Source organism: Solanum stenotomum, chromosome 5 (genome assembly GCF_019186545.1).
Source record: "Solanum stenotomum isolate F172 chromosome 5, ASM1918654v1, whole genome shotgun sequence".
NCBI lineage: Eukaryota > Viridiplantae > Streptophyta > Magnoliopsida > Solanales > Solanaceae > Solanum > Solanum stenotomum.
In genome coordinates this window covers 2,845,868-2,872,145 of record NC_064286.1, presented here as the reverse complement: position 1 = coordinate 2,872,145, position 26,278 = coordinate 2,845,868, and the positions used below count along the sequence as shown (strand labels likewise).

Below are 26,278 nucleotides of genomic sequence, written 5' to 3'. Positions count from 1 at the left end.
GGGAGCGCTTTACTCCCCAATGTGGGACTTCCTGGCGTGAATTTGGATTTAGTCGGGCTGTGGTGTGGGCCAATGTGGGACTTCCCGGCGTGAATCCGAATTTAGTCGGGCTGCGATGTGGGTACCGGACACCGGATGGGAAACCAAAAAAAAAGTATTTAAAATTTATTGGTAAATTACTAACATAAATTTACTATAATTACCAACGGAATCGAATAATGAAGAAAAAAATTTACTAACGCCTTTTCAATTCGTTAGTAAAGGTACTAACGATATACTAACCAAAAATTAGTTGGTGAATTTACCAACGGAAATTTCAGGGTCATGTTTCAAAATTTTGTAACATCTTTGGGTGTTTACCAACTGATTTTTGGTTGGTAAGTTTACCAACAAATTAAAAATCGGTTGGTAATATTTACCGACGACCCTTTTAGCAACGGATTAATATAAGTTAGCATTTGGTTGATAACTCAATTTGCCAACCAATTTGATCAATTTACTAACAAATTTTTTTGTTGGTAATTGGGGTTCCTTTTGTAGTTAGCGGCATTTAGTTAGCGGCAATAACTTAATATGCCGCTAAATATGTATTTTTAGCTGCAATTAGCACTCTTTGTAAGTGTCAGTAAAGTCTATAGTGACATTGGATCCAATGGAAATTAACTAATGCCGGTAAGGCTTTAGCATTCTTTGTTAACGTGTATATTTATTACCACTAAAAGTTATTTTTATTACAGTATTGATAAAATAACTTATCTCGAGATAATTTGTTCCCATCCAAACGACCGTATGATAACCTAAAATGAATAATAAGCAATATGTTACTCTAAATATCTTAAATTTTATATACTGATACCATAAAACATTTATATATTACCTGTTGAATTTATATAAAGAGGAGTTCGTTGGTAATAATGGTGATCAACTAAGAAGAAAACCCAAGAATATGGCTATGGATAGTTCATCATCAAATAGTCTAAAAAGTCCCATGTTGCCTTCAACATCATTGGAGACAAACAAATGGTGGATTATTATTATTAACAAGGTAATTGATGTTGAAGAAGCCAAGAATCAAATATTGTTCTCTTTGCCAATGATTGTTGTGACTAGTTGTTTCTACTTCATCAATCTTGTGTCTGTCATGTTTGCTGGTCATCTTGGCAAATTTGAACTTGCTGCCTCAAATCTTGGTAATTCATGGGCTGAGGTCACTGGTCTCTCTTTGATGGTATGCATCTAATTCTTTCCTCCTTATAAAAATAGATTTTTTTTTTGTTTTTATAAAGTTGCAATTTTTTTTTATAATTTGAAATTATGTTTGGATATGCATTTTATTTACCAGTTTCAAAAACTAATGATCGAGGTGTGGTTGGTGAGAAGGGGGGAGGGGTAATATAACTTCAATTCACCAAACCAAGGTTGTTCCAAGAAGATCGCATTTCCCCTCGGTGAGAGACAACAAAAAAAAGTGAGAGTGAAGATGCGGTGTGTTGGAGACTTGGAGGTGTGGGAAGGAAACAAACAATGTGAAATGTCAGTTGTAGAATTGTTTTTCCTTCTTTCATAGTAGAAGTCATTTTTCTCATTTTTAAGCAATTTATTTTCTTAGAAAAAAATATTTATCAAAATCTTTTACCAACCAAACAATATACCCCAAATTTTCAAATTCTGATGATTTCATGGAAAATAAATATTTGAAGATAAATTTCTAGAATTTATGGCCAAATGATAGATTATAATGGTGTGAAAGTATTGCAAAACATGTTGATCATAAACACAAGAAAATAATACTATAATCAAAGTATAAGAAATAATAGATATATAATTACGAAAATGTAAGGACAAGAAATTACAAGAGTAATACTATGACTAGCAGTATGGAAGAATTAGCTAGAAAACACTCTATTAGGTGCTAACCCACTTCCCTAATTTGTGTCCTCACCTATCTAAGATCATGTCCTTAATTAATAAACTGAAATTGCGTCATTTCCTGTATAATCACCTCTGCCCAATACCTCTTTGGCCTGAACTCATCTATCGCTAACCTCTCACCCCTCCACACTAGGACGCCCATGCATATCTCTTCACATGTTCGAACCATTTTAATTAGTCTCACTTCCTGTATTTTGTCCTCCACTGAAACTACTCTCACCTTATAATTCTCTGAAAGTTACACCAATTATAAATTTTTTTAGTACAAATGTGTGAGAGTACTTATAACTTGTCTATATCAGGTTTTAGGAGAGGTAGAAGTAGAATGAAGAAAATTTAAGTGGGGAGATCGATGATCAGACAAGACAAGACATGACATATCTTCAATTTATTGAAAACATTACTTTAGATAGAAAGATTTGAATATAAAAAATAAAAGTAAAAGACTAGCATATAGTTGTGTGTTATAGTACTTTTTCAAAGAAGAGGTAAAGGAGCTAGCCTGCTTTTCTCATTTTCTTCTTATTAAGTAGTCTTAACTCTTACCTAGTATTTGTATAATATGTAGTTCTTTAATTTAACTATTAATTGTTACTTCAATTGTTTTGTTTATCTTGATAACATAGGTTGGCATTAGTGGTGGACTTGAGACATTATGTGGCCAAGGATATGGAGCTAAAATGTACAAGATGTTGGGGATACATCTTCAAATATCATGCATCATATCATTCATATTTTCTACGATAATTGCTATTAGTTGGTGGTATTCTGATAAAATTCTCATTTTACTTCATCAAGATCCTGACATAGCAAAAGAAGCTGGGGTGTTCTTGAAATTCCTCATACCTGGATTATTTGCATATGGTTTTTTGCAAAACTTTTTAGTATTTCTTCAATCACAATCAATTGTCATGCCTCTTGTTGTGTGTTCAATGGTATCTTTAGTTTTACACATTGGCATTACCTATTGCCTTGTTTATTGGACAAGTCTTGGTTTTAAAGGAGCACCATTAGCAGCTTCGATTTCGATTTGGATTTCAGTCATCATGTTGGTGGTATACGTTTTTTGTTCGAAGAAGAAATTCAATCAAATCTGGAGGGAAGGTCTCTCTTTCGTGTCGTTTCATCATATCTTTACAAACTTGAAGTTGTCTTTGCCCTCTGCTGCCATGATATGGTAAGTAATCTCATATATGTTAATTTTGTTATATAATATGGGTTGTGGTCTATTTATATGATACGTCTTCGAGGATATAATGTAAGTGGTCAATCCTTATATTATAAGCTTGTATTATAAAATATAATGTACTTTATTATATTGGAAATGCTTCTAACATAATCCTTTCCTTTTATTAGAGTTCTTGTATTGTAAGTGATCTAAATGTCTACTATCAAATTAGTTGACTATTTGATTTTTCTCTTTCTTTTTTTTTTTATCAAACGGAAGAGATATGAATTATATAATAATTTAGACAGGTCAAGGGTTTGACTTGATCCTATGTTCTTTTGATTTGATGTATACATGCAGTTTGGAATACTGGGATCATGAGTTTTTTGTGTTATCTGCTGGCTTGATGCCAAACTCAGAAACAACTACTTCACTAATTGCAATGAGGTAATTATGCTCTTGTGTTTCTTGATACATATTTTCTTTTCAAATTTGTTTTGAATTGGTTTACTTAAGCCTTAACGTCTTTCGAAATCGCCTCTCTATTTTCACTAGATAAGAGAAGGGGCGAATTTAGGGGTTTGGATACGGGTTCCAAAGCGAACACAATAATACCTACACAGACCTAGTATTTATATATGTGTTGGGAACTCAATAACAAAGTAAACTTTTGGTCCAGTACTACTTCTTAAGCTTTGTTGCGCTCCTTTACAAGGTTTTAATTCCCATCGGACACTTATAATAAAAAGTATATATATATTTGAAATCTTTGAGAATCCATAAACATCAAATTTGGGACCCGTTCAACGATAACAATAACATACTTAGTGAAATCCCACTAAGTCGAGTCCAGAGAGGGTAGGGTGTACGTACGTAGACATTATCGTTATCTCATGGAGCTAGAGTGGCTATTTTCGGAAAAACTTTCGGCGCAAGTACATCNATGTGTTGGGAACTCAATAACAAAGTAAACTTTTGGTCCAGTACTACTTCTTAAGCTTTGTTGCGCTCCTTTACAAGGGTTTAATTCCCATCGGACACTTATAATAAAAAGTATATATATATATATATATTTGAAATCTTTGAGAATCCATAAACATCAAATTTGGGACCCGTTTCAACGATAACAATAATATACTTAGTGAAATCCGACTAAGTGGAGTCCAGAGAGGGTAGGGTGTACGTACGTAGACATTATCGCTATCTCATGGAGGTAGAGTGGTTATTTTCGGAAAAACTTTTGGCGCAAGTACATCAAACTCAAGTAAAAGAAGAAGAAAGTAGATATGAAAAGCAGTGTAGCGCCTGCAATAAAAATGCAGTACCTAAGATAATTGATTTTGAAAACTCAAGGTGAATTTTAAACCCTTGAATCACAAAACCAACCTCTATTCTTACGTTCAAGAGATTCAAAATCTTTATACATCAATAAAAAAATAAAAGTTTTACCTCATATATACAATATAAAAGGGGTTCGAGTGAACACTCTACCCTTCTTTAAATTTGCCCTTGTCTATGTACATATTACCTTTTTAGACCTCACTTATAAGTTATAACATTACACGACATATATTGTTGTTATTATTGTTGTTGTTGCTGCTATATAAATCACCTCATTTTCACTTTTTTACTTTCTTTGTCTCAATTTATGTGACACTTTTCATTTTTTTAGAGTTAAACAGTTTAAGTTTGACTGATAATTTACGCATGGAATCTTCAAATTTTTTGAAATGAAATTTATATATTTATAAACTGCATAAAAAGTATTATAAGTCACAATAATTGACAATTCAAAATATTTAAAAGATGTATAAAAAATTTACGATTAAAAATAGATTTATTTGAATCTTGAAATCCGAAAAGTATCACATAATTTGAAGACTAAGGAAGTAATAGAATCCAAAATTCTGACACTAACTTTTGGATTGTGACTTTTCAGTGTAAATACGGAAGCTGTTGCTTTCATGGTGTCTTATGGTCTGAGTGCAGCTGCAAGGTAATGTACTACACATATTTGTGGTGTATGAGTTTCAACAACTTAAATTATGTGAGAGTTTTATTATTTTCCCGCCCCGCTCCCTCCTAACAGGGGCGGAGCTACATTGACCTTTCTAGGTGCTCAAGCACCCATTAATCTTGTATCAAACTAATTATATTTATATAGAAATTTGAAGTAATGGGATAAAATTAAAGAATGAACACTCATGTAATAAGTAGTGAATTGGTGTAGTGGTCATAAGTGGGTTGCTTAAGGATCACGTGCATACACATGGTCTAGCATAGGCAGGCACGTGTATAAAGTATATCATGTGTATACACGTGTCTATACTAGACCAAAAAAAGATAGGTTTTATATATCGATCAGACCTCATTATTTCTCGAGACTCAATTTCTTTTATGAATGATTAAATTTTTACTTTATTATCTATAATATATACTTTATGGAGTATTATAGATAATCTTGATCTTTATTAATGTTATTTTACAAATTTGAACTAATATGCTATCTATAATTATTGTATAATATGTGCAGCACTAGGGTGGCAAATGAGTTAGGAAGTGGAAATATTGACAAAGCTAAGCATGCTATGGTTGTTACTCTCAAGCTATGTGTTCTTCTTGCTCTTGTTGTTGATTTGGCTCTATTTTTTGGTCATAGTGCATGGGCTGGCTTCTTTAGTGATAGTACAGAAATAATAAAAGAATTTGCCACCATGATGCCACTTCTCTTAATCTCATTTGTATTGGATTTCTTTCAAGGAATTTTATCAGGTCAGGTTCTTAAATTTCATATACAGTTAAAGAAAATATTATACTTGTGCATTCTGAACACACATTTAAACTTGACCTTGGTTAGCAAGTAACCACTCCAATTTTGAGAGTGCACATCTGGATACCTCATTGATCTCAACTGACAACTAAACACTCCAACTCGGCCCTCTTATGTCTCATGGACACCCTATACTTATGTACACATATAACTTTTGGAGGTGTCTAGATGATCATTTTGGAAGTTGGAGTGTTCAACTGACACAGTAAAGACAAGTTGAGATATCTAGACTATGTGCCTACTCAAAATTAGAGTATTTACATGTCAACTGAGACTAAATTTAAGTATTTGTTTATGTATCTAAAGAGAAAATGTAATTGAAATTGATTATCAGGGGTGGCTAGGGGATGTGGATGGCAACATTTGGTTATGTTCATCAACTTGGCAACATTCTATTTTATTGGCATGCCAATATCTTGGCTCCTTGCTTTTAAGTTCAACCTACATGCTCAGGTAATCCAAATGCATGCCATGTTGGTGTGTTTTATTTTTCGTCCAGAGATGAATTCAGAATTTTATTATTATTTTTTCAATTCTATTTTCTCCTCCTCTATATACATTCAATTCTTTTTCATATTTCTAAAGATTTTACAATTTGATTTCACTTAATTTTCTCAAAATTAGCTATTTGTGTTTGTCACGTTTCTGAATCATACATAACTCAGAAGGCAAAGTTCTTTCGTGTTTCATTATTATATAATTTTTATAAAATTGGTTTAAGAGACCTCTTAATATAATCAGGCATTACGCCACAAACTCCGGTTGAGATTTTTTTGATAACACATATTGAGAGTAAATACTGAGTTCAATTGAAAACATCGAATGTAGATCTCTTCTCATATTATATGATTTGTCTACACAAACACTTAGGTGCTTTAATTTATTACTTATGAATTTCAAGATCATTTAATCGCAACGAATTAAGAATTGAGTTGTAGTTGATTGATCGAAATATTATTTTTGTATTTAAAATTTTAATATATGATTGCAGGGTTTATGGATGGGCTCAATATGTGGTCTAGCCTGCCAAGCTTTGGGCTTATTGCTACTAACATTATTGACCAAATGGGAAAAAATGGAAGACTCAACAAATAGCAATATAGAAAATGAACTTTTAGCTTAAGCATATTGGGCCACTAATGGGCTTATATTATGCGGCCCAATAAATTGATAATTAATAAAATTTGACTATGATTAAAATCTTTATAAATTGATCATCACTCCACCCATCAGAATTACCGTATTATAATTATGTTTTGTCTCATTGATACCATGATAAAGTAAAGGGAACGCGAAATCAATTTATCATACTGCCTCTTGTTCTTTTCTTTTTGATTTGCAATAATATCGTCTATGTCAGATACTTTTTTAGTAACGCTTCTTGTAAAGTTATTGTGTCTAAAATCATAGCGTGGAGAATATTGGTCACCTTGGGGAGCAATTCTATTATTGATTGCTCACAAAGAAAAGATTATTTGACTCTATCCGTATCAATAATATTCTCCTAAATGAAATAAAGAATAGATAGTGTATCATTTCTAATATCACTAAAATAATTCATTGAGGATGATAGGTACTTTGCATCACTAATCTCTAGCTATTGGGCCAACCGAAAGAAACTTAAAAAGTATATTCGGGGATATTTGATTTTGGGATCACTATTAAAGTCATATATGTAGTGTGTAAAAGTTTATAAATACATTCATGATAAAATAACTTGAGAAATCATACGTATTAACAACTATATCTGATAAAAGCTTAATTTGAAGTTTCAAATGGTTGAAAGTTTGAGCACATAATGCTAAAGTTCAATATTTTTGTCTGAACTTCAGTCGTGATTAAATGCAGATTTATGTGGCTGAATTCTATACATACACATATGCCTAACTTCATACACCGTATATGAGACTGTTACTAAATGGGTAGATGCGTAATAGAATGGGTATAGTTTAAATAGCAAGATTTAAATGCAGTATCCCATAAAAATATTTATCGATTGTCTCTTTTTTAAGCTAGTTATTTAGTAAATGACAATCTTTTTATTTATGTTTAAACTTATGACTCTTTTAGATAATGATCTAAATATCCATTTTAAGAAAATAAAAAATTATACTAAAAAACGTTAAATGATAGTCTAAAATATGCAAGTTATTTGAACAAATTGAAAGTTTAGACCTATATTTTGTCAATAAGATTGAATAATATATGGAAAAAAATATTATATTCATTCAGAAAAATATCCTAAGAACACATTTGTCTAACTTTTTAAAATAAAAATAAAATAAAATGATGGCCTGAAAAAGCAATACGTTGCATTTAATTAATTAAACACACTAACCGTTACGTCCTAAACCTTTTTTCAACTACAATTTTGTCCCTTTTTTTCTCTCATTAAACACATTTTCCCAATTAATTTTTGTCACCAAACATTTTTTTTCTTTTTAAATTGTTGTCTCTTTCCTTAAACATTAAGTCCATTTAATTAATTAAATACACTTACCGTTATGTCCTTAACCTTTCTCCACGTGTAAAATACTATATAATAGTCCATTCACACTTTTGTTTTGTTTTTTCCTCTTTTAATAGTTTTTTTTTTCATTAGCGGTTTGATATCTATATTAAGAGTGGATTAAATTTGAGTTTGTGCACCGCAGGACCAATATTTAGGAACAACATGCTCAATAAGATCTTTTTTCATTATCAGACGCTTAAACACGAGACTTATAATATAAAGTGAAAGAATTACAATCATCACATGATAAACTCAATCTCTCCATAGAATCGAACACATTTTTCCCACTTTTTTTGTTTGTTTTTTTTTCAATAAACTCATTTTTCAAAAATAATTTCCCATCCTCTTCAACACCCCACCCCACCCCACGCCACAACCAAATTGTAGACTAATATATAACTCTATTTTCATTCTTAAACTTCAACATCAGTCTATAAAACTTCCTCTTAATTTCCTCCATTTAATTATCTTTCTTTTTTTTTTGTATTCTTTCTTGAAGTTTCCTACTTTTCCTTTTTTTTCTTTTTCTTATCGCTCTTCTCCTCTTTTTGTGTATTTATATAAATTTACTTATATCACAAAAAACATATATATTTTTTTAAATTGTTATAATTATCCATGGCTTTGCATAAACATCTTATAGTAATTCTCTTGGCTTGTTTGATCAACTCTTGTTATGCTTATCAATTCTATGTTGGTGGTAAAGCTGGTTGGGTTCCTAATCCATCTGAAAATTACAATAATTGGGCTGAAAGAATGAGATTTCAAATCAATGACACTCTTGGTAAGTACTATTCTTCTGTCTTAAACTATACGATCATCTCATTTTAAAAACGTAATCATACTCACTAATAAAAACATATATATTTTCAATGAAATTATTGATAAAAAAAGTCAAGGATCTCTGAAATCATTCGATGAAAATGTCCCTTTGGAGGTTTCCACCAAAACGACTTCAGAAATGGTGTTTTAATAGAAACAATTATCAGAAATTTGTCTTTTTATCGAAAAATTGGGATTTCTTATTTTTTTTTTTAACAAAAACAAGAAATTTGACTTTTCATTGAAAATTTGAAATTTATCTAATATCGATGATAAGAGTAGGATGATCGAAAATTCATGTATATCTAGTAGTGATTGTTATATGATACCTAACCTTATTTGTTATTGATTGTGTTTTATGTTTTGTTTTTTTGTGTGTGTGATTAGTGTTCAAGTACATGAAGGGATCAAACTCAGTATTAGTGGTAAACAAGGATGATTATGACAAATGCAACACAAATAATCCAATTATGAAAATGGATGATGGCAATTCAATTTTCAAATTTGATCATTCTGGTCCATTTTTTTTCATTAGTGGAAATAAAAATGATTGTGAAAATGGATCACAAAAATTAATTACTGTTATTTTAGCCATTAGACCTCCTCCTCCTTCAACTCCGGCGACTTCTCCGTCGGAATCACCCGCAACATCTCCTGTGAGTCAAACACCTACTTCATCACCCGCAACATCTCCGGCGACTTCACCGGCAACATCTCCGGCAACTTCTCCAGCAACATCACCTGGAACATCTCCATCAGCATCACCATCAACATCTCCGGCGACTTCCCCGGCAACATCTCCGGTGACTTCTCCGGCGCCGGCGAGTACATCGCCTTCTTCATCGCCATCAGGGGAGATAATTTCACCATCTCCATCGGGTGGTTCATCATCATCGTCTCCAAGTTCATCGAGTACGCCGGGATCGCCGTTGGATTCACCGCCAGGAGGCGGCGGAAACAGTCCGCCGGCGGATATTGCGGCACCTACCGGCTCAAATAACTCGGCAGTAAAAGCATTTACTACAACTTCAGCTGCTTTTGTGTCAATTTTATTTACTATAATAATTTTTATTTCTGCTTAGTGGAAAATAAATAAATTAAACATAAAAAATAAAAAATAGTTTGTTTATTTAAAAAAAAAAAAAAAAAGTCTTGGTACATTGAATTACTGAGAGGTTTATTAGATAGAAAGGCAGTGTTTTCTTTTTTATTTTTATCTTTTGTTGTTTTTTTATGGTTATCATGGAATTGATTTCATGAGAGTATATAATAATAATCAAAGTTTGTTCTTGTTAATGTATATATTTATTGTTTAAATTTTAAAATTACAGTTTTTTTTCGTTACTTTTTTGGAACTATTTTGTAGAAAACAACATTTCTAAGTAAGAAGAAGGTCTACGAAATGAAATAATAGTAAGCCTAGGAAAAAAACTAGGAAAACAACCAAACAAACCAGACTTTATAAAAGAAATTAAAGTACGTTTAAAATGACAAACAACAAACAACAAATATGAAAAAAGTAAATAAAATTTTATTGAGACTTTGGAAATTTAGTATTTCCAATTATAAAAGTATAGCAACTTTATTAATTAAATGGATTAATAAGGAAACAATATTAATGGAAAGAACGTTTACTTTAGCTCATTGTGATTAATGCTTGGTTTAATTATTTAGAGCTGTGAAAGTTTTAACGTAAACTTAAACAGCAATTAAACGATGTTAATTGTAGTAGTTTTGTTTGACGAGCCTTCCTAAATTTGATGTTAATTTATTGCTCACGTAAGTGCTCCTTTTTTTTCGTAGTTGTTGTCGACGAAAGAATTCACAATCACTACTCTTCATATGTGCACAAAGTAAATCGAATTTTAAGTGTTATTACAAATCACGTAAGAGAGATAAAATTGCATTAAGCAAGTTTCATGTGACGAGGTTGATCGAGAAATCATTCAAAAGAATTTGAATTTAAATTGTATTTCAGAGATCAACTGCTCCATCAACTTAGCGAAGAATTTAGGACTTCTATAACATTTGTGCACCACTAAAAAGGAGAAAAATGAAAATACAATTAATCTTATTCCTCTAGTTAAATGACTAATTAAACATTCAACTAGTGCATCATTTAATCTTTTTTGTGGCATGAATATCAACAAATAATAGTAGATTAATTTTAAAAAATATATACATAAAATATCTAATTTGACAAAAAGATCATGAATTCGCGTGCAAACGTCCATCATAAATTACCCAAAATATTTGTCATTATGCATAATTTTAGTAAGTTGTGCAAAAGAAATGAAAATTGTGTAATAGTTAGTTCTAATTAGACATTTTAGATTCGAATTCTGAATTAACTAAAATATATTATTTCATTAATTATATACATTCGTCACAATAAGCCAGTAAAATTCTAGGCATTTTCTAGTTAAGATTAATGTGTATAATTAAAGCAAATGACAATATTATGTGATTAATTTATTTATTTACCTAAAAGATGCGTTCAATTTTTTTTCACAACTTCAAACTAATAATATCTAATTGAAGCACTTTATTAAGAATTGAGATGTTTTAACAAATATAAAAGACTGACTATGTATTGAGCCAATTATTATCACAATATTATTATTCTATGGCTTAGTCATGTTTCATTATACACATATAAACGCCAAAAAAAATAATCTAATAAATATTTTGTTTACGCTAAAGTAGTTTTCAGAAAATAAAAAATGGGCAAATTATTTCCAAAAAAAAAATAAAAAATCATTACCTACTTTTGTCATGGTGTATACACTATATATATGTATGTTGCCATATGTCAAGCACTTTCTGACCAAATAGAATCCAAATTTCCTCCCTCAATATCCGATTTTCATTTTGGAATTTGACTAATTCAATAATTTTTTATATTGAAGAATGAAGAGTTTCACTTAGAGATGAATTGCTTCTTATCGAAAACAACTTCATTTATAATATAAACTTTTGCTAGAACTTTTAAGAGGAAAAATAAGAAAATAAGGTAAAGGAGTGATGTTATCTCCTCGTTTTTTTTCCCAACTAAGTGTTCGGCATTTATTTTAGAGGTAAAGCGCTCTCTAACAAAAATGATTTCATTTTCAAGACCAAACACACAATTTTTTTTATTACAAATGGAGGGATACCCATGACCCAACCGCAACTTTTCGTGTTCCACTATCATTAAAAAAATCCTAATCAAACTATAAATGATAGACTCATAGTAATGAAGTGATACATATTTCATCTTTTCTGTAACAACAAGTTTTATATTCGAGTCCTAAATATAAAGTCGCTTTTGATAGCAATCATTTTATCCTCAATATAGGACTTTTTATACAAATCTAAATTTAGTCGAATTTTAATATAAATATTAGATATCGAATGTAAAATTAAAAAAAAATTCTAATCAGAATGCTATTACTTAAGCTCGAAAACTATGTATTCATTTCATTAATAAAAGCGACTTTTTGTTTGCCAGACTTATAATTATTTGCTATACTTAAAATTCGAGACTTCTAATTAAGAATGAATGACTATTTTTTACTTAAACAAAAACATCTCCTAATCAATCACTTGGACTCTAGAATTATCCATTCATTATTAAGTTATAGTTCTATGGAGATAAGAATAGGACATGTATCAATCAATGAATTGGACCCTTGGAATATTGAAACTTTGAGTAGTTATCAATATGAGTTGTGGTGATCAAAGTTGTATTTGAGATTTTTTAATTTTTAATCGAAGATCTCGAATTTAAATTCGTGAGAATAGAAAAGAAATTTTGTTAAAACCTCGCCTCAGAAATATGTTATATAATATATATATTTAAATTTAATCAAATCTTAATACGAGCATTGAATACGAGAAACCAAAAAAATAAAAATCTGAGAAGTTATTGTCCAATTGAAAACTGAAGGGCCACAAGTATGAACATCAAACACTTTTAACTTTTAAACGCGTACATAACTTATTGATCATTCAACTTTAGTCAAATAATTTAAATTGTCACTAATAATAATAAATATATCCGTTTTGTTCCATCAGGATTTATTTCATTTTCAACGCTCAATAAAAGATGATCTATAATAGAAAATTTTCAAATCTCAAAATTATAATACAAGTTTCGTATTCAATTAAACAACAACAATAATTGAGGCCTAATTTGAACATATCATTTTAATGGATTTTGCTTGTGTTAACTGAGGATGTGAGTGGTACAAAGTTGTGGTTTTTAAATATATGTATACATTTTGAATTTCTATTTATATATATCTACATATTTTTTTAAGTTGAAAATAATTAATTCAGTTGAATTCAAGTATATGCTTTAAATATGCATATATTAGCCCAACGATGTGAATACATGTTTATACACTATTATTATTGTCTCTGTTTCATTTTACTATGTGATACTATTGCCTTTATATTTGTTGGAAAATATATTATTTAGAAACAATTTAAAGTTAGGTTTCTTATTTACTCTTTACTCTTAACGTCACTATTCCAAGCAAACGTCATGGCTAATTTTTAAGACTATAAGTTTCAAATGTCTCTTTTCCTTTTTTAAAAATTTTGTGTCTAGTCATNTATATATATATATATATATAATAAAATTATTTGTTTGTTTTCTTGTATATATAAGATAAACAATAGGTCGATAATTTAATGATGGAAGTCCTCAATTAATGATGCATTTCCAAAATTGGTTGAGTCGTACAATGTTTTATATCGATCAATCTTTTTCCAACTCATCCCTAGTACATTAATTTTCTTACACTATTTCGAAAATCCAAAGGACTTAATCATATAAACATATAGATATATGATTTTCAGTCCTAGCAAAAAAGAAAAAGAAAATGAATACTCAATTTAAAGTGAGTAATTATGTAATATTTTATACTCGATTTCATAAATATATATATAGAATTATGCATAAAATCGTAACGTGATAGGATTAACATTGATTCATCTTGGATGTGCTCGAGTTAAACTTTAAACGTGTTGTTACAAACTTACTATGTGACAAAAATGACTATTATATAGTATTATTTATTATCTAAGGCATGTTACATCACGTTTATCACAAAAAGAAAGTCCAATTGACACATGCCATCAATATTATTCCTTTTTACGTAATATATACTTTTGTGTGAATTATATATACTTACTTATAATATTCATATTTGATGTGATGCTATTTGACAAAATATAATCATGAACAATTTTATATTTGATGCGATGGATATTTTTTTTATTCGTCCTTATCAACCCGGCCCTCCGTCATGAGTGTCACATAAAAGACTTGGCAAATCAAAAAAAGTCCCTACCAGAAAAAGACTTTGGCTATGAATGATATTCATTCATTGTATTACTTGACCGTTACTTAGATTATAAATATATAATTAGTATAAGCAGCCTGGAACCCACAGATAGAATAAAATAATAATAATAATGATTTTAAAAATAAAACCAAAGTCTAATATATGATAACAAAAAAATATCGTACATGTCAATTATTTAACTTTATACGTACCTTATTTGAATTTGCAACGTGTTCCACTGGATATGTATTATCCTTGTGGTGTATTAACTGACTCATGTTTTTCAAATTTTTTTTGGTACAAAATACAAATATTGATAATAATATAGGAGATTAGAAGTAATAGTTCTTATTTTATTGTAGTTACTGTTAGTTTTTTATTTTATTTTTCTGCTACTTTTTTTATTTTGCGTTGAAAGTGTATTAAAAATAAAAGATCTATGTACAAGCTATACATTCCCCAATAATTCACCAAACATTTGGTCAAACTTTCAATTTCTTATGTCTGCTGAATACTATTCTATTATTTTTGTGTGTGTGAGTTAATATATGTTACGTGATTAATGGGGTAAAGTAATTTATATTAACAAATTAAAATTAATATAAAACAAATTAAAGATAAATTTTATTTTGGGTTTTCACCAGATATTGTGTCTATAAAGATAAGAACGACATATAGCAAGATAAATTCGCTATGATTTTTATCAACCAGAAAGTCGGAATGAGAAAGCGACTAAACGATTATTCCATATATAAAAGTATATAATCGACTCTTGTTGCCAAGTCGTCGTGGGGACTTGACTAGCACCATGTTCTAAAAGAATTTTCTTCAAGCGAACAAACGACCTTTCCATCTTTTTGGGTTGTATGTCCTGGGGCAGACCTCACCATTCATTAGGTGGTGCATGCGTACATATTAACTTTGGAATTTTTTTGATATATATATATATATATATATATATATATAAAAGAAGAGGGAATAATTATTCACCACAAGTCAACATGTGTTCCAATAAGAAGAGGGAATAACCAATATATTTATAAAAAAAAATCACATATAAAATAAAATAGAGAGAGTATTGATTTTTGAAAATGGAAAAGGACAAAACACATATAAAATTAAAAGACATATAAAAAAAAGTTAGTTTAACCCTCAAACATAAAAAGTAACATATTTTATTAAAAACTTTAATAAAAAAGTACTATAATTTACAATAAATAATAACTTAAAATATCTACAAGACAACAAAAAAAAGACTAATTTTTGTACTGCTTGTGTCACATAAATTAGGATTGGGATGATTTTAAAATTTTAATTTTGGTTATACATTATAAAATAGCCGAAAAATTGAATGATATAATTTTTTTAAAAATAACCGAATGAATCGTCCTATCGATAACCCTAATGTTACTTCTACTCTGTTTATTTTTACTTAAATTTACAAAGATATGCTTCATTTCTACCCTCAATCTTATCGCTACATTTATTTGCTATTTAAAATTGAAATTAAAAAGACAAATGACAAATAAGTTTCTATATTAGCTCACTTATGACTTATGAGCAAAATATATTATAACAATCTTTACTAGTTTTATAACAATACATAAACTATACTCCCTCCGTCCCATATTAGATGGGCACTTCCAACTTTACACAGTGATTAAAAGAGAGTTTCAAAGGCTGCTTATTGGTCATTCAATTGGCAAGTGTGGATATTTTTGTCATTCCAACTTCTCAAAGTGATAAGTACTACATAGAAAAAATTGTACTATGAGCCTTATTATTTGGACCTTCTTAACATCTTTAGAAAAAACCCTACACTTTTCTACTAAATTACATATTATGCCTTCTATCATTGAGTATAGTGGGATCCATTTAATTTTACAAATTGACACCTATACAATGATAACTTTATTGAGTTGCTATATATTTCCATTTTTATTCTCTCCATATTAAATTGTTTAAATTTAATATAATTTAATAAAATTTTATTATTTAGCTTTTATATTCAAAACAAATTATTTTTTAATATTATATATATCATTAAATAACTATATAAGATTATTAATAGTCATATTTATATTTTTAAAGTATAATTAATAAAATTATTTTTTAAAAATAAACTCCTAATAAATAATTTATTAAGAAAACGTCAAATTCATTTAAATTATTTCTTTTTATTATACTTTACTTTTACTTACTTACTTATATAGAAGAGACAACAAGATTCCTACTTTTTGCCATCTTTATAAAAGAATAAGGGTTTTTTGATCATTTACACTACCAAACTCATCAATAAAGGCTGTAACTATTATTTGATTCTTTTTCCAATCTTGTAATTTATGAATAATATTTTTTCTTCTTCTCTCATATGTATCGGGTCTTAATCTTTTGATCAAAGATCAAAACAACTCAATCTGCATCTCAATTAACTTTCTATACAATGTATCACATTTTATTATTATGTAAAATAAGTGTACAAAACTATCTTGTAAAACTTAGTTCCTTAAAATATCAACAAACGACTAATATGCAAGGTTATCTTACGCTACATACTTGTAATCCAACTTTTAATTGATATGAAGTTATGATATCTATTATAGAAATCATTTCCTCATTTCAAAAGAGAAAAAAAAACTTATTTTCTAGAGGAAATATGTTGCAAAAATTTTAGCTCATCAAATATAGAAATTTAACATTTTACAGAACACACTGTTAGATTCATCAAATTTTTTTCTCCAATTTTACGTAAAAACAAATTTAACAAAAAAAATAAGGAATATATTGGGCCCATGCTGGCACGAGCCATTACTTTCTAGTATATATATATATAGTTGAAAAAGACCTCACAAATATATTTATTAGATTGTGTAGCCCGAGTTTGAACCTCAGTGGTACTTAATTTAGTATTTCCTCATTGCTCTCAAAATCCTGAGTCCTCCTCTGTGTATGTCCGAGGCAGTACTGCTTTTTACTTAGACTAATCATGTCGAAAAAGTCCATTTTAAGGTAAACACGTTTTCTAGTGAAATTGACTTCATTCTTATAATTCGAACTCGAAATCTCTACCCGATTATAATACTGCTTTAGACAAGAAAATGTCAATACCAGCCCACACGTGAAACTTGGGCCGTCTTCTGACCCAATAACTTTTTGGCTGGCCAATTTCAACCGGTTTTGGGCTGGTTAGGAGTGATATGGAACTACTTATACATGTTGCAAAAGACAATAGGGGCAAATACGTAAAATAATTACAAACATATATCGCTTTAGCGTTCATACCCCATTAAATAATTACACTATATACCCCCAACTAATATGATACTAAATCAGTATCATATATTTTCAAGTTTGCTCTCCATGGATTTGGGTTTATTCCTGTGTTGTGTATTGTTTTTGGTTGCTTTTGAACTTGCTAGCGTGACAATTATATTATTTTAGTAGGATGATGTATAACTCCACAACCCCTAAATACTCCTTTTAGTAGGATGTGTGTACATACAGGTTCACAATTGTATCAACCTGTCCTTAGATACCCAAAATAAGTGTATATTGAAGGGAAGGGACTCTAAATGTAGTTATAACATCAAAAAACTTGAATACATACAGCTCCCAGTCCCACCCATCTGATATTTTTAATTGTATCAACAAAAACATCTATGATCCCATTGTAAAGAAATCATCTCAACTTGATTGCCCAGCACAAAAATCTTACCTCAACCATAAACAATGTCCAACACATGTGATACAATATGTTGTATTACTAAAGTCCAAGCCGGCATATTGAATTTCTTTTGATGAGACCTAGATCCACCTGAAAAAACAAAAACACAACAGGGTCAAACAATGACATCGTTGAGAAATTCTACCACAGTGCCAATTATACCTTGGGACCAAAAAGATCTCTGATGTTGTCAATTCCGTAGAGAATCATGGTGGGCCTGGTGCACCAAGACAAGCAAAATAAGCTTCAACAAAACATGTGAACATTATAGATTTTACACCACACCCCCAAGTATTTCGAATTACATATTCATGATACATTCTTGTCAACAGATTAACCCACACTGCAATCTAAACCAACAAAGAGACCAACTCAACCACAATCAGCTACTCAGGTCACATTAACTACCAACCCATAGTCCCTGCTCTCTCTCCCTCCCCACCCCCCTAATCCTCTTTTCTATCTTGGTCACATTTCAAAGTCCTGCAGCTACACTAAGCCAGAAGACTTGCAATCTCTGTCAACTAGTAAGACTTACAATAATCAGTTCAGAAACTATTGCATGAGAGAGAACCAAAGTCGTTGAGGCTTTCAACTTTTCAGCAGTTAACAATTTTGAGTGACAACAAAAACAGACTGATACCTTTTACTCTTGGGACCTACTTCTGTTATGCCACAAATCTCTCCAACTTGCTACTGAAAAAGCATGCAAATGATCCAGGGTTCGAACCTTGAACATTTAATTATCCCTTGTTTGCACAAGATAGATGCTTCACAGGTACACATTAAACTTTGAGTGAAGAAAACAATGCACGCAAGGGTGGCTTTACTATGGTTATCACTTCTCCTTACAGGTTTCAAACATACAAACAACTCCCAGTTACATCAATTCCGCCCATCAACATAGGTTCATGAAGTTAATTTTAATTTATAAATAAGAACATGTTGCTGCTAACAGATAGTATACCTCTCAAGGGAAAGGCCCCAGGCAATAACCCGAACATCTTCTGGCAGACCCATAGGAAGAAGCATTTCAGGCCTAAACATACCAGAATTTCCAACTTCCACCCATTTCTTAAAGCCTTCATGGTAGCTGACAAACAAAAGGATATGAAATTAATGCTGAGTTGAACAATTGTGCATTCACATCAAAGATACTACTACAACCTGAAAATTTCCATGCTGGGTTCAGTATAAGGATTATAAGCAGGTTTGAACCGAAGCTTGGCCATTCCTGTAATTAGAAAAAGAAAAGTAAACCACCAATTAGCCTTCTCAAAATTAAGAGCTCATGTAAATTGAGTTGGATGTGATATCAATGCAAGCTTTATCTTTTCTATGAAACCAAGACTTGAGCAGACATTGATGTACTAAAAATAGAACATAAGCAAGAATACAAGCGCAGTGTTGTGTTAGTTGGTCACCTAGACGAGAAAAGAAGTCATGAAGAACACCAATCAGGTCACCAAGAGTAAGTCCACGATCACATATTAAACCTGGAATAAGAAACCATGACAATATGTTCATGAAACTGTTAACAGGAATAAAATGCAAACAGAGAATAAGATTTACTTACACTACTACCTAACACAGAGTTTAACACAAGTAGTAACTCTCACCTAAGAGCTATGAAATGAATACAATCTAGAGTCACATATTGGCGTTGTAATCACCTACAGTACAGAGAAGTCTTTTGAGTTAAAGGAAAGTGTGTAACATTTGGTTTACAGCATAAAACTCTGAATGCTAATTAAAGCTTTGTATAACTAACACAACATTTGGTTTTCAGTATAGAACTAGTGGATAACTAATTCCGTGTTTAGTCTGTATCAAACTATACTTAGCTAACACCACTCATGCGAAAATTTATGCATGAAAAAATGGAATAAGCATATCTAAAGACCCCTTAAAGTAGACAATCTCTACAAAAAAATCCATGTAATTATAATTCACCATATAACAATTCCTACATTATAATTCACGTAACGATCCTTGTATAATTAGTATGTGAACCAAACTGCACCCTAATTGTCATATGTCAAGAGGGGTATTGGCTCTTTGATAATGTGCTGTCATAGTAAGCAACAGAAATACTCTTCAGTGTTCCCTACTTTTCCGACCTAAAACAGAAACCAAGCCAATGTTCATGAAGTATCTAAAGCACAGCTCATTATAATTCTACTATGAGGAATTCAACCAGTAGTTGGGACTTGGGAAGATAAATCAGTTTTGCTGGCACTTCAAGGACCAGTGTCTATCTGAGCTAAAGGTTTGGTACCATAGAAGAACAAGAGAAGAAAATAATATATCAAGGAACAGGTAAACATGAACTACACGAAATTAGTATAACTATATAGCAACCTTCTATCTGATGAAATTCAGCAAGATGTGTCCGATCAACTGCTTCATTTCTGAAAACACGATCAATAGAATAATATTTCTTGGGGGCGAATGGCTTCTGCAATTATGTATAGCACAGGTTTAAAATGCACGAAGTAAAATCAATATATGAAACTATGATTCTGGATATGGTGAGCCATTTAAACCTGAGCTAATGCATACAACATTCGTGACGAAACAGCAGTAGTGTGTGTCCGCAAAAGATTCTTATTTGCTTCCTCTCTTTTCCAATCATACCCATATCTAAGCAAGAAGAACTCTTAAATACTGAGTATTGAAATGTCAAAACCTTGACAAGTGTGAGTGACATTGAATACCATACCCCCTAGATTGGTAACCACCAGATTCATGAATTTCTTTTACCCGCTCAACATAATCTTCTGGCAGCATCTTTGTAGAGGAAGGCACTATAATTTAAACAAATAATTCATTAGAAGAAACTCAGATGAGGCAGATAAAATGTAAAGTCAAACTAACCTTTCAAAAAGAAAGTATCATGTGAATCACGGGCAGGGTGCTGTTGGGGCTGGAAAAGTGCATCGAAGTTCCAAAAACTGCAAATTATGACCAGCCACATTGACATATACTTCTTTGACAAGGATTAAAACAAATACTAATCCTAACAATTTTTTCTAAGAGATGACAGTGCACAAATCACCACTAGCTATACACCAGAGAAGACTCCTAAATGGATTACGTTGTGAAATTTATGGTTTGCCATCAGTTTGAGCTTGAAAGCTCATGAATATTGTATAGCTATATTTTACCATCCATCTTCAATAAATTTGATTGTTTACCATCACAAGCTCATGAATGTTCAACATGAAAAAATAGTATTTAGTAAATTGGTTTACAGAAGAGGTACTTTGAAACTGTTATGTACTAGGAAGTAGGAACTTTAGCAAGTAAAATGACAACAGCCAAAACATGTATCTCTAATGGAGGATAAAGTAGGATTTGATTCAAAATATTTACATATCAACCTCTTAACTAAGAGCCATGCAAAGAAAATGTCCCCTCCAGTTATTCAGATATAAAGTAAAAAGGCAAGAAGATGCGCCATTTTCCTAGTTCAGTTATTTCATATAGCCTAACAGCTTTTTACTTTGGGAAGATGTTCCATCAATTATGAAGGGCTCACTTGTATTTATGACTGGGAAAAAGACTAACAAAAAAAATAATAGCTTACCTGCTTTCGACATAATTATTTGTTGGCATCTCCTCAAACCTGCACAATTCAAATGAAATATTGCACTTACAGTCCACTACAGAGAATTTCCAAATAAATAACTAAATATATATATATACACATTCATCTACACACATGCATTTATACAGCCTCCATATATAGAAATTTTTTAGAGGGAATACAGAGAGAAAAGGNGCTATATTTTACCATCCATCTTCAATAAATTTGATTGTTTACCATCACAAGCTCATGAATGTTCAACATGAAAAAATAGTATTTAGTAAATTGGTTTACAGAAGAGGTACTTTGAAACTGTTATGTACTAGGAAGTGGGAACTTTAGCAAGTAAAATGACAACAGCCAAAACATGTATGTCTAATGGAGGATAAAGTAGGATTTGATTCAAAATATTTACATATCAACCTCTTAAGTAAAAGCCATGCAAAGAAAATGTCCCCTCCAGTTATTCAGATAAAAGTAAAAAAGCAAGGAGATGCACCATTTTCCTAGTTCAGTTATTTCATATAGCCCAACAACTTTTTACTTTGGGAAGATGTTCCATCAATTATGAAGGGTTTATGACTGGGGAAAAGACTAACAAAATAAATAATAGCTTACCTGCTTTCGACATCAAACCTGCACAATTCAAATGAAATATTGCACTTACAGTCCACTACAGAGAATTTTCAAATAAATAACTAAATATATATATAGACACATTCATCCACACATGCATTTATACAGCCTCCATATATAGAAATTTTTTAGAGGGAATACAGCCTCCATATATAGACATGAGAAAAGGTCATTTAGTCATACCCCATATTAAGAAAAATCGTTTGTACCTGCCGCCTAACCTGCAACAAGATGGTAAGATTTAATCAACACGTGAGGTAAGGCAATTTGGCCTCAGTTAGCTAACAGAAAAAAATCAATTTAAGGCCACTACAACAATCAATAATGAAAAAGGGAACCAAAACATGCCTTGAGCAATGGATGAAGATGGCCGCCTTCAACTGGCTGACCTTTAGCACTGAAGTTGTACTCTTTAAATTCCAATTCCTTCCAGTCACCTCTTCAAAAGAACAAGCAAAATATGTTAATTAGAAAATAAACTAAATTCCATCATGGAATTACATCCCTACTTAGATTAACTATTCAAACACATGAATTTGTATGAAATAAATATTGAATACTCCGAAACCATCTGTGAAAACTGCATATTGCAACTTCTCCATTTACCCTTTCCATGAATTTGTTTTGTTTTTTTAAACATAAAAATAGCAAGTGCTGACCACTTTTTTGACTAGTAATTGAAAAATAGACCACATCTGAAAACTGGTTGTGGAAGTAAAATACCCTAAAAGCTAAAACACAAAAAAACTCAAGCACATTGTCTTGGAGTTCTAAAATCCTACATGTGAAACTCCGGGATAGTTGAAATTCTGAAGCATAAGTGCTAGGGTTCGAATCTGAAGAAAAAGCTAAAAAGGTACACTTTCCTGGAGATCCACACGTAGAGACTTCTCAAACTCAAAAACAATGTCAAACTCCGTCAATTTTTGGCGTTTGATTAAATTATAGAGCATTTACCAACTCTTCAATTTATAGTTCAAAACCGAGGACTGAATAATATGCTCAAACTGCCTTAGCAATTGATACAAATTCCCTATTCAGGCATTATCCAAAAGCTGACTGTCACATTCCAAAATACTAATTTTTCCAGTAATTTAACCCGAGCTGTGCGCATAACTGAATGACCTAGCTATCTTTTTATGAGGAACTAACAGTTTTTTCTTTCCAAATGAGTCAGAAAGTTACCTCTGTAAATTTTCCCGAGTGAGATCAGTCACTGCTCTTTTCCTTTTTGGGGCATATTCGGGACCTTTTCTTACAGAATTTCCTTTCCAAACCCTAGAAAGAGCAGCAGTAAGAAACATATTTAAGAACCAGCATTTGAACACGTATTAGGATAATTGTAAGATTACATCTTGTAAATGTCAAGTGCTGGAGAAAGGATTAAAGAATAGATAATTACTGCTGAATTATTAGTTTTCTTCGCTTTAGAGCATCAATATCCTCCTGATTGACAGCCTGCAAAGCATTGCTTTGTTACAGTCAAATTGATTAATATAATAGTCAACTAGCTACAAAACCATAACTAATTTCCTGTGTGGGAGGAGAGCTATTAGTAAAGATGAAAGGAGAGCAAAAAGTGAAGGGTTGGGGAATAAGATAACCACTGGCTACAAACTATATACCTCGTCATTTTGTATCCGCAACAGCAAATTTTTAACTTTGTCATCAGCATGTTGGACCTACATGAAGTCAACAAATAGACTAAAAGGTAGCCCTGTAAGAAGTATTAATATAAGCACATGTTGATGTCACCTTCCCTTGCTGCCTCTACATTATAGTTCTCACAGACCTTATTCAACATATATGGATAAGGAAAGGAAACAGCAAAACAAAAGAAGGCCCTGTGCCATAAACTGAAGTAGATGGCATACAATAAGCAGCAACAAAACATAGAAGGAGAAACAGAAAAATCCTGGAACCACCACAAGGGAAGTCAAGGGACAGTTACTGTTTAATAATGTTGAATATAGGCTAGAAATGACACGTTAATATCGCTAAAGAACTGGTACTAAGCAAGTAATAAAGGCTTTTCCAGACCTTCATAGTCATCATGAGGCATGAGGGGATTCCTGATTATTTGACTACCCTAGTCCCCCAAGCAAGAACCACTGGAGATCAAGGAATAGATAAACTGCTATTCATCATTTAGGCAAGGTCACATGATGAGACTAGTCCATTTATCTCGCCTCTTTTCTCTAAAGAAAAAGACCTTATAGCGGAAGGTTCACGAAAAAGACCTTTCAGCGAAAGGGTCGCTACTCATAGATTTCCACATATTTTGCTCTCAAAAGTATTGGAGACAATTGGGTCCTAATCTTCAGGATGGTTGTATAGATATACTTTTGCACTTACAAGCTCAAATAGAAGGGATAGGAGAAGAGTCGATTAAAGTTAAAAACTTTAAGTAGAGTGAGGTTGAAAACAAAATTGAAGTTGCAAAGACAGGAATACTACTACTACCTATCAAAATGAATTATGCAGGACGAGTTTGGTGATTGAGAGGCAGAGATAAGCAACTCCAAATGAGAGACGATCAAGCAACAAAGAAGCAAGCTAAACAAGGGAATAATCTTTTGGTACCGAAGGTTATAATATTTTGTTTTAGGCAAGGATTGGGAGAAGGTACAGTTTTTCATCAATTAAAAAACTGCGGTCATAACAAAGAATGATAGATTAGACATACAGAGGAGGATGAGCAAAACTACACTTGCGATAAAATAAAAGGAGCAAAATTATACTCCTATACAACTGCCTACTGTACCTTCTTTGAGACATGTGTCTTTGCCATCTCCACCCACTTGTTCTTTATAGCTTGCTGGCAACCAATTTTATAAACTGCAGGATCCAATTTTTTCTGCATCCAGGTAGACGATTAGCCAAAAGAGACCTCACAAATCTTTCATTTTGTAATGTTTGATGTAAAAGCAATCTGAAATAGCGCATGAAAAAGTAAAAACACTAAAAACCAAATAAGGTGCAACCTGCAAGTCTTCCCGCGCAATTCCCTCCGGTGGTACTGCTGAGAAAAGCTGAAATTCTGGAGAACCTACAGCAGCATAAGTTTTCCCCTCTTCTGTAAGCACCCATCTCTCTCTCCTAATGTCCTGCACAATTCAACAAATTCAAATCCTTTTTATATGGAAAGCTTTTGCTTTGGAGCTTAATACTTCAATTTTCTAATCAAATTTGAATACACAGTACCTTAGCATCCACAAGTCGAAAGCCATGGAGTCTGCGAATAACATTGACAATGTCGTCATGGCAAAAACCCAAATCCTGGGCAAAGTCAGCAGAATTTGAAATCTCATCGTTGTCTTTGAGATATGCCAATATGGCGTCTTCCGCTTCATCTGCCATACTCATACTCATTTGTGTTAGGGTTTGTGTTAGGGAGACGGCGATTTTGCTTTACCTAACACGGACTGTAAATAATAAACTTGAAATTTTTTATATCTATAAAATATTGTATATTTATTACTCCCTCCGTCCCATTTTATGTAACAACATTTGATCGGGCACGGAGTTTAAAAAATAAGTAAAGACTTTGAAATGTTTATTAAATTATTTTTTTAAAAGTAGATTCACTTTTCTCTCTCCTCATAAATATATTGGAGTATTATTTTAAGATTAAGTGGAACCAACAAGAGTAAAAGAGAAATTGTACCTTTAAATACTTACCTGGAAATGTGACATTCTTTGAGAATGACCAAAAAGAAAATGGTGTCACAT

General features: G+C 31.5%; 3 protein-coding genes across 4 annotated transcripts; 2 read left to right on the top strand and 1 right to left on the bottom strand.

Moving 5' to 3' along the window:
• The first annotated feature begins 940 nt into the window (after positions 1-940).
• Positions 941-7,135, top strand: LOC125865260 (protein DETOXIFICATION 18-like). 2 transcript variants are annotated; one of them, XM_049545462.1, is made up of 7 exons: positions 941-1,228; positions 2,559-3,109; positions 3,461-3,547; positions 5,040-5,096; positions 5,760-5,872; positions 6,265-6,383; positions 6,922-7,135. In XM_049545462.1, exons 1-7 carry the CDS (start codon positions 947-949, stop codon positions 7,051-7,053), a joined length of 1,341 nt encoding a protein of 446 aa, XP_049401419.1. In that variant the 5' UTR covers positions 941-946; the 3' UTR covers positions 7,054-7,135. The 2 variants fall into 2 exon arrangements, with proteins under 2 accessions (XP_049401419.1, XP_049401418.1); XM_049545461.1 differs by having other exon boundaries at positions 5,634-5,872.
• Positions 7,136-8,882: 1,747 nt separating this feature from the next.
• Positions 8,883-10,566, top strand: LOC125866202 (early nodulin-like protein 2). The gene is made up of 2 exons (XM_049546514.1): positions 8,883-9,226; positions 9,652-10,566. Exons 1-2 carry the CDS (start codon positions 9,061-9,063, stop codon positions 10,344-10,346), a joined length of 861 nt encoding a protein of 286 aa, XP_049402471.1. The 5' UTR covers positions 8,883-9,060; the 3' UTR covers positions 10,347-10,566.
• Positions 10,567-18,172: 7,606 nt separating this feature from the next.
• LOC125865251 (phenylalanine--tRNA ligase alpha subunit, cytoplasmic-like) lies at positions 18,173-25,986 on the bottom strand. The gene is made up of 18 exons (XM_049545452.1): positions 25,751-25,986; positions 25,531-25,653; positions 25,311-25,403; positions 24,172-24,228; positions 23,949-24,004; positions 23,732-23,824; positions 22,895-22,985; positions 22,730-22,767; positions 21,911-21,949; positions 21,199-21,275; positions 21,044-21,128; positions 20,868-20,964; positions 20,683-20,779; positions 19,746-19,817; positions 19,489-19,555; positions 19,289-19,414; positions 18,484-18,538; positions 18,173-18,411 (listed from the first exon to the last, which is right to left on the bottom strand). Exons 1-18 carry the CDS (start codon positions 25,916-25,918, stop codon positions 18,361-18,363), a joined length of 1,485 nt encoding a protein of 494 aa, XP_049401409.1. The 5' UTR covers positions 25,919-25,986; the 3' UTR covers positions 18,173-18,360.
• Between the last annotated feature and the right edge of the window lie 292 nt (positions 25,987-26,278).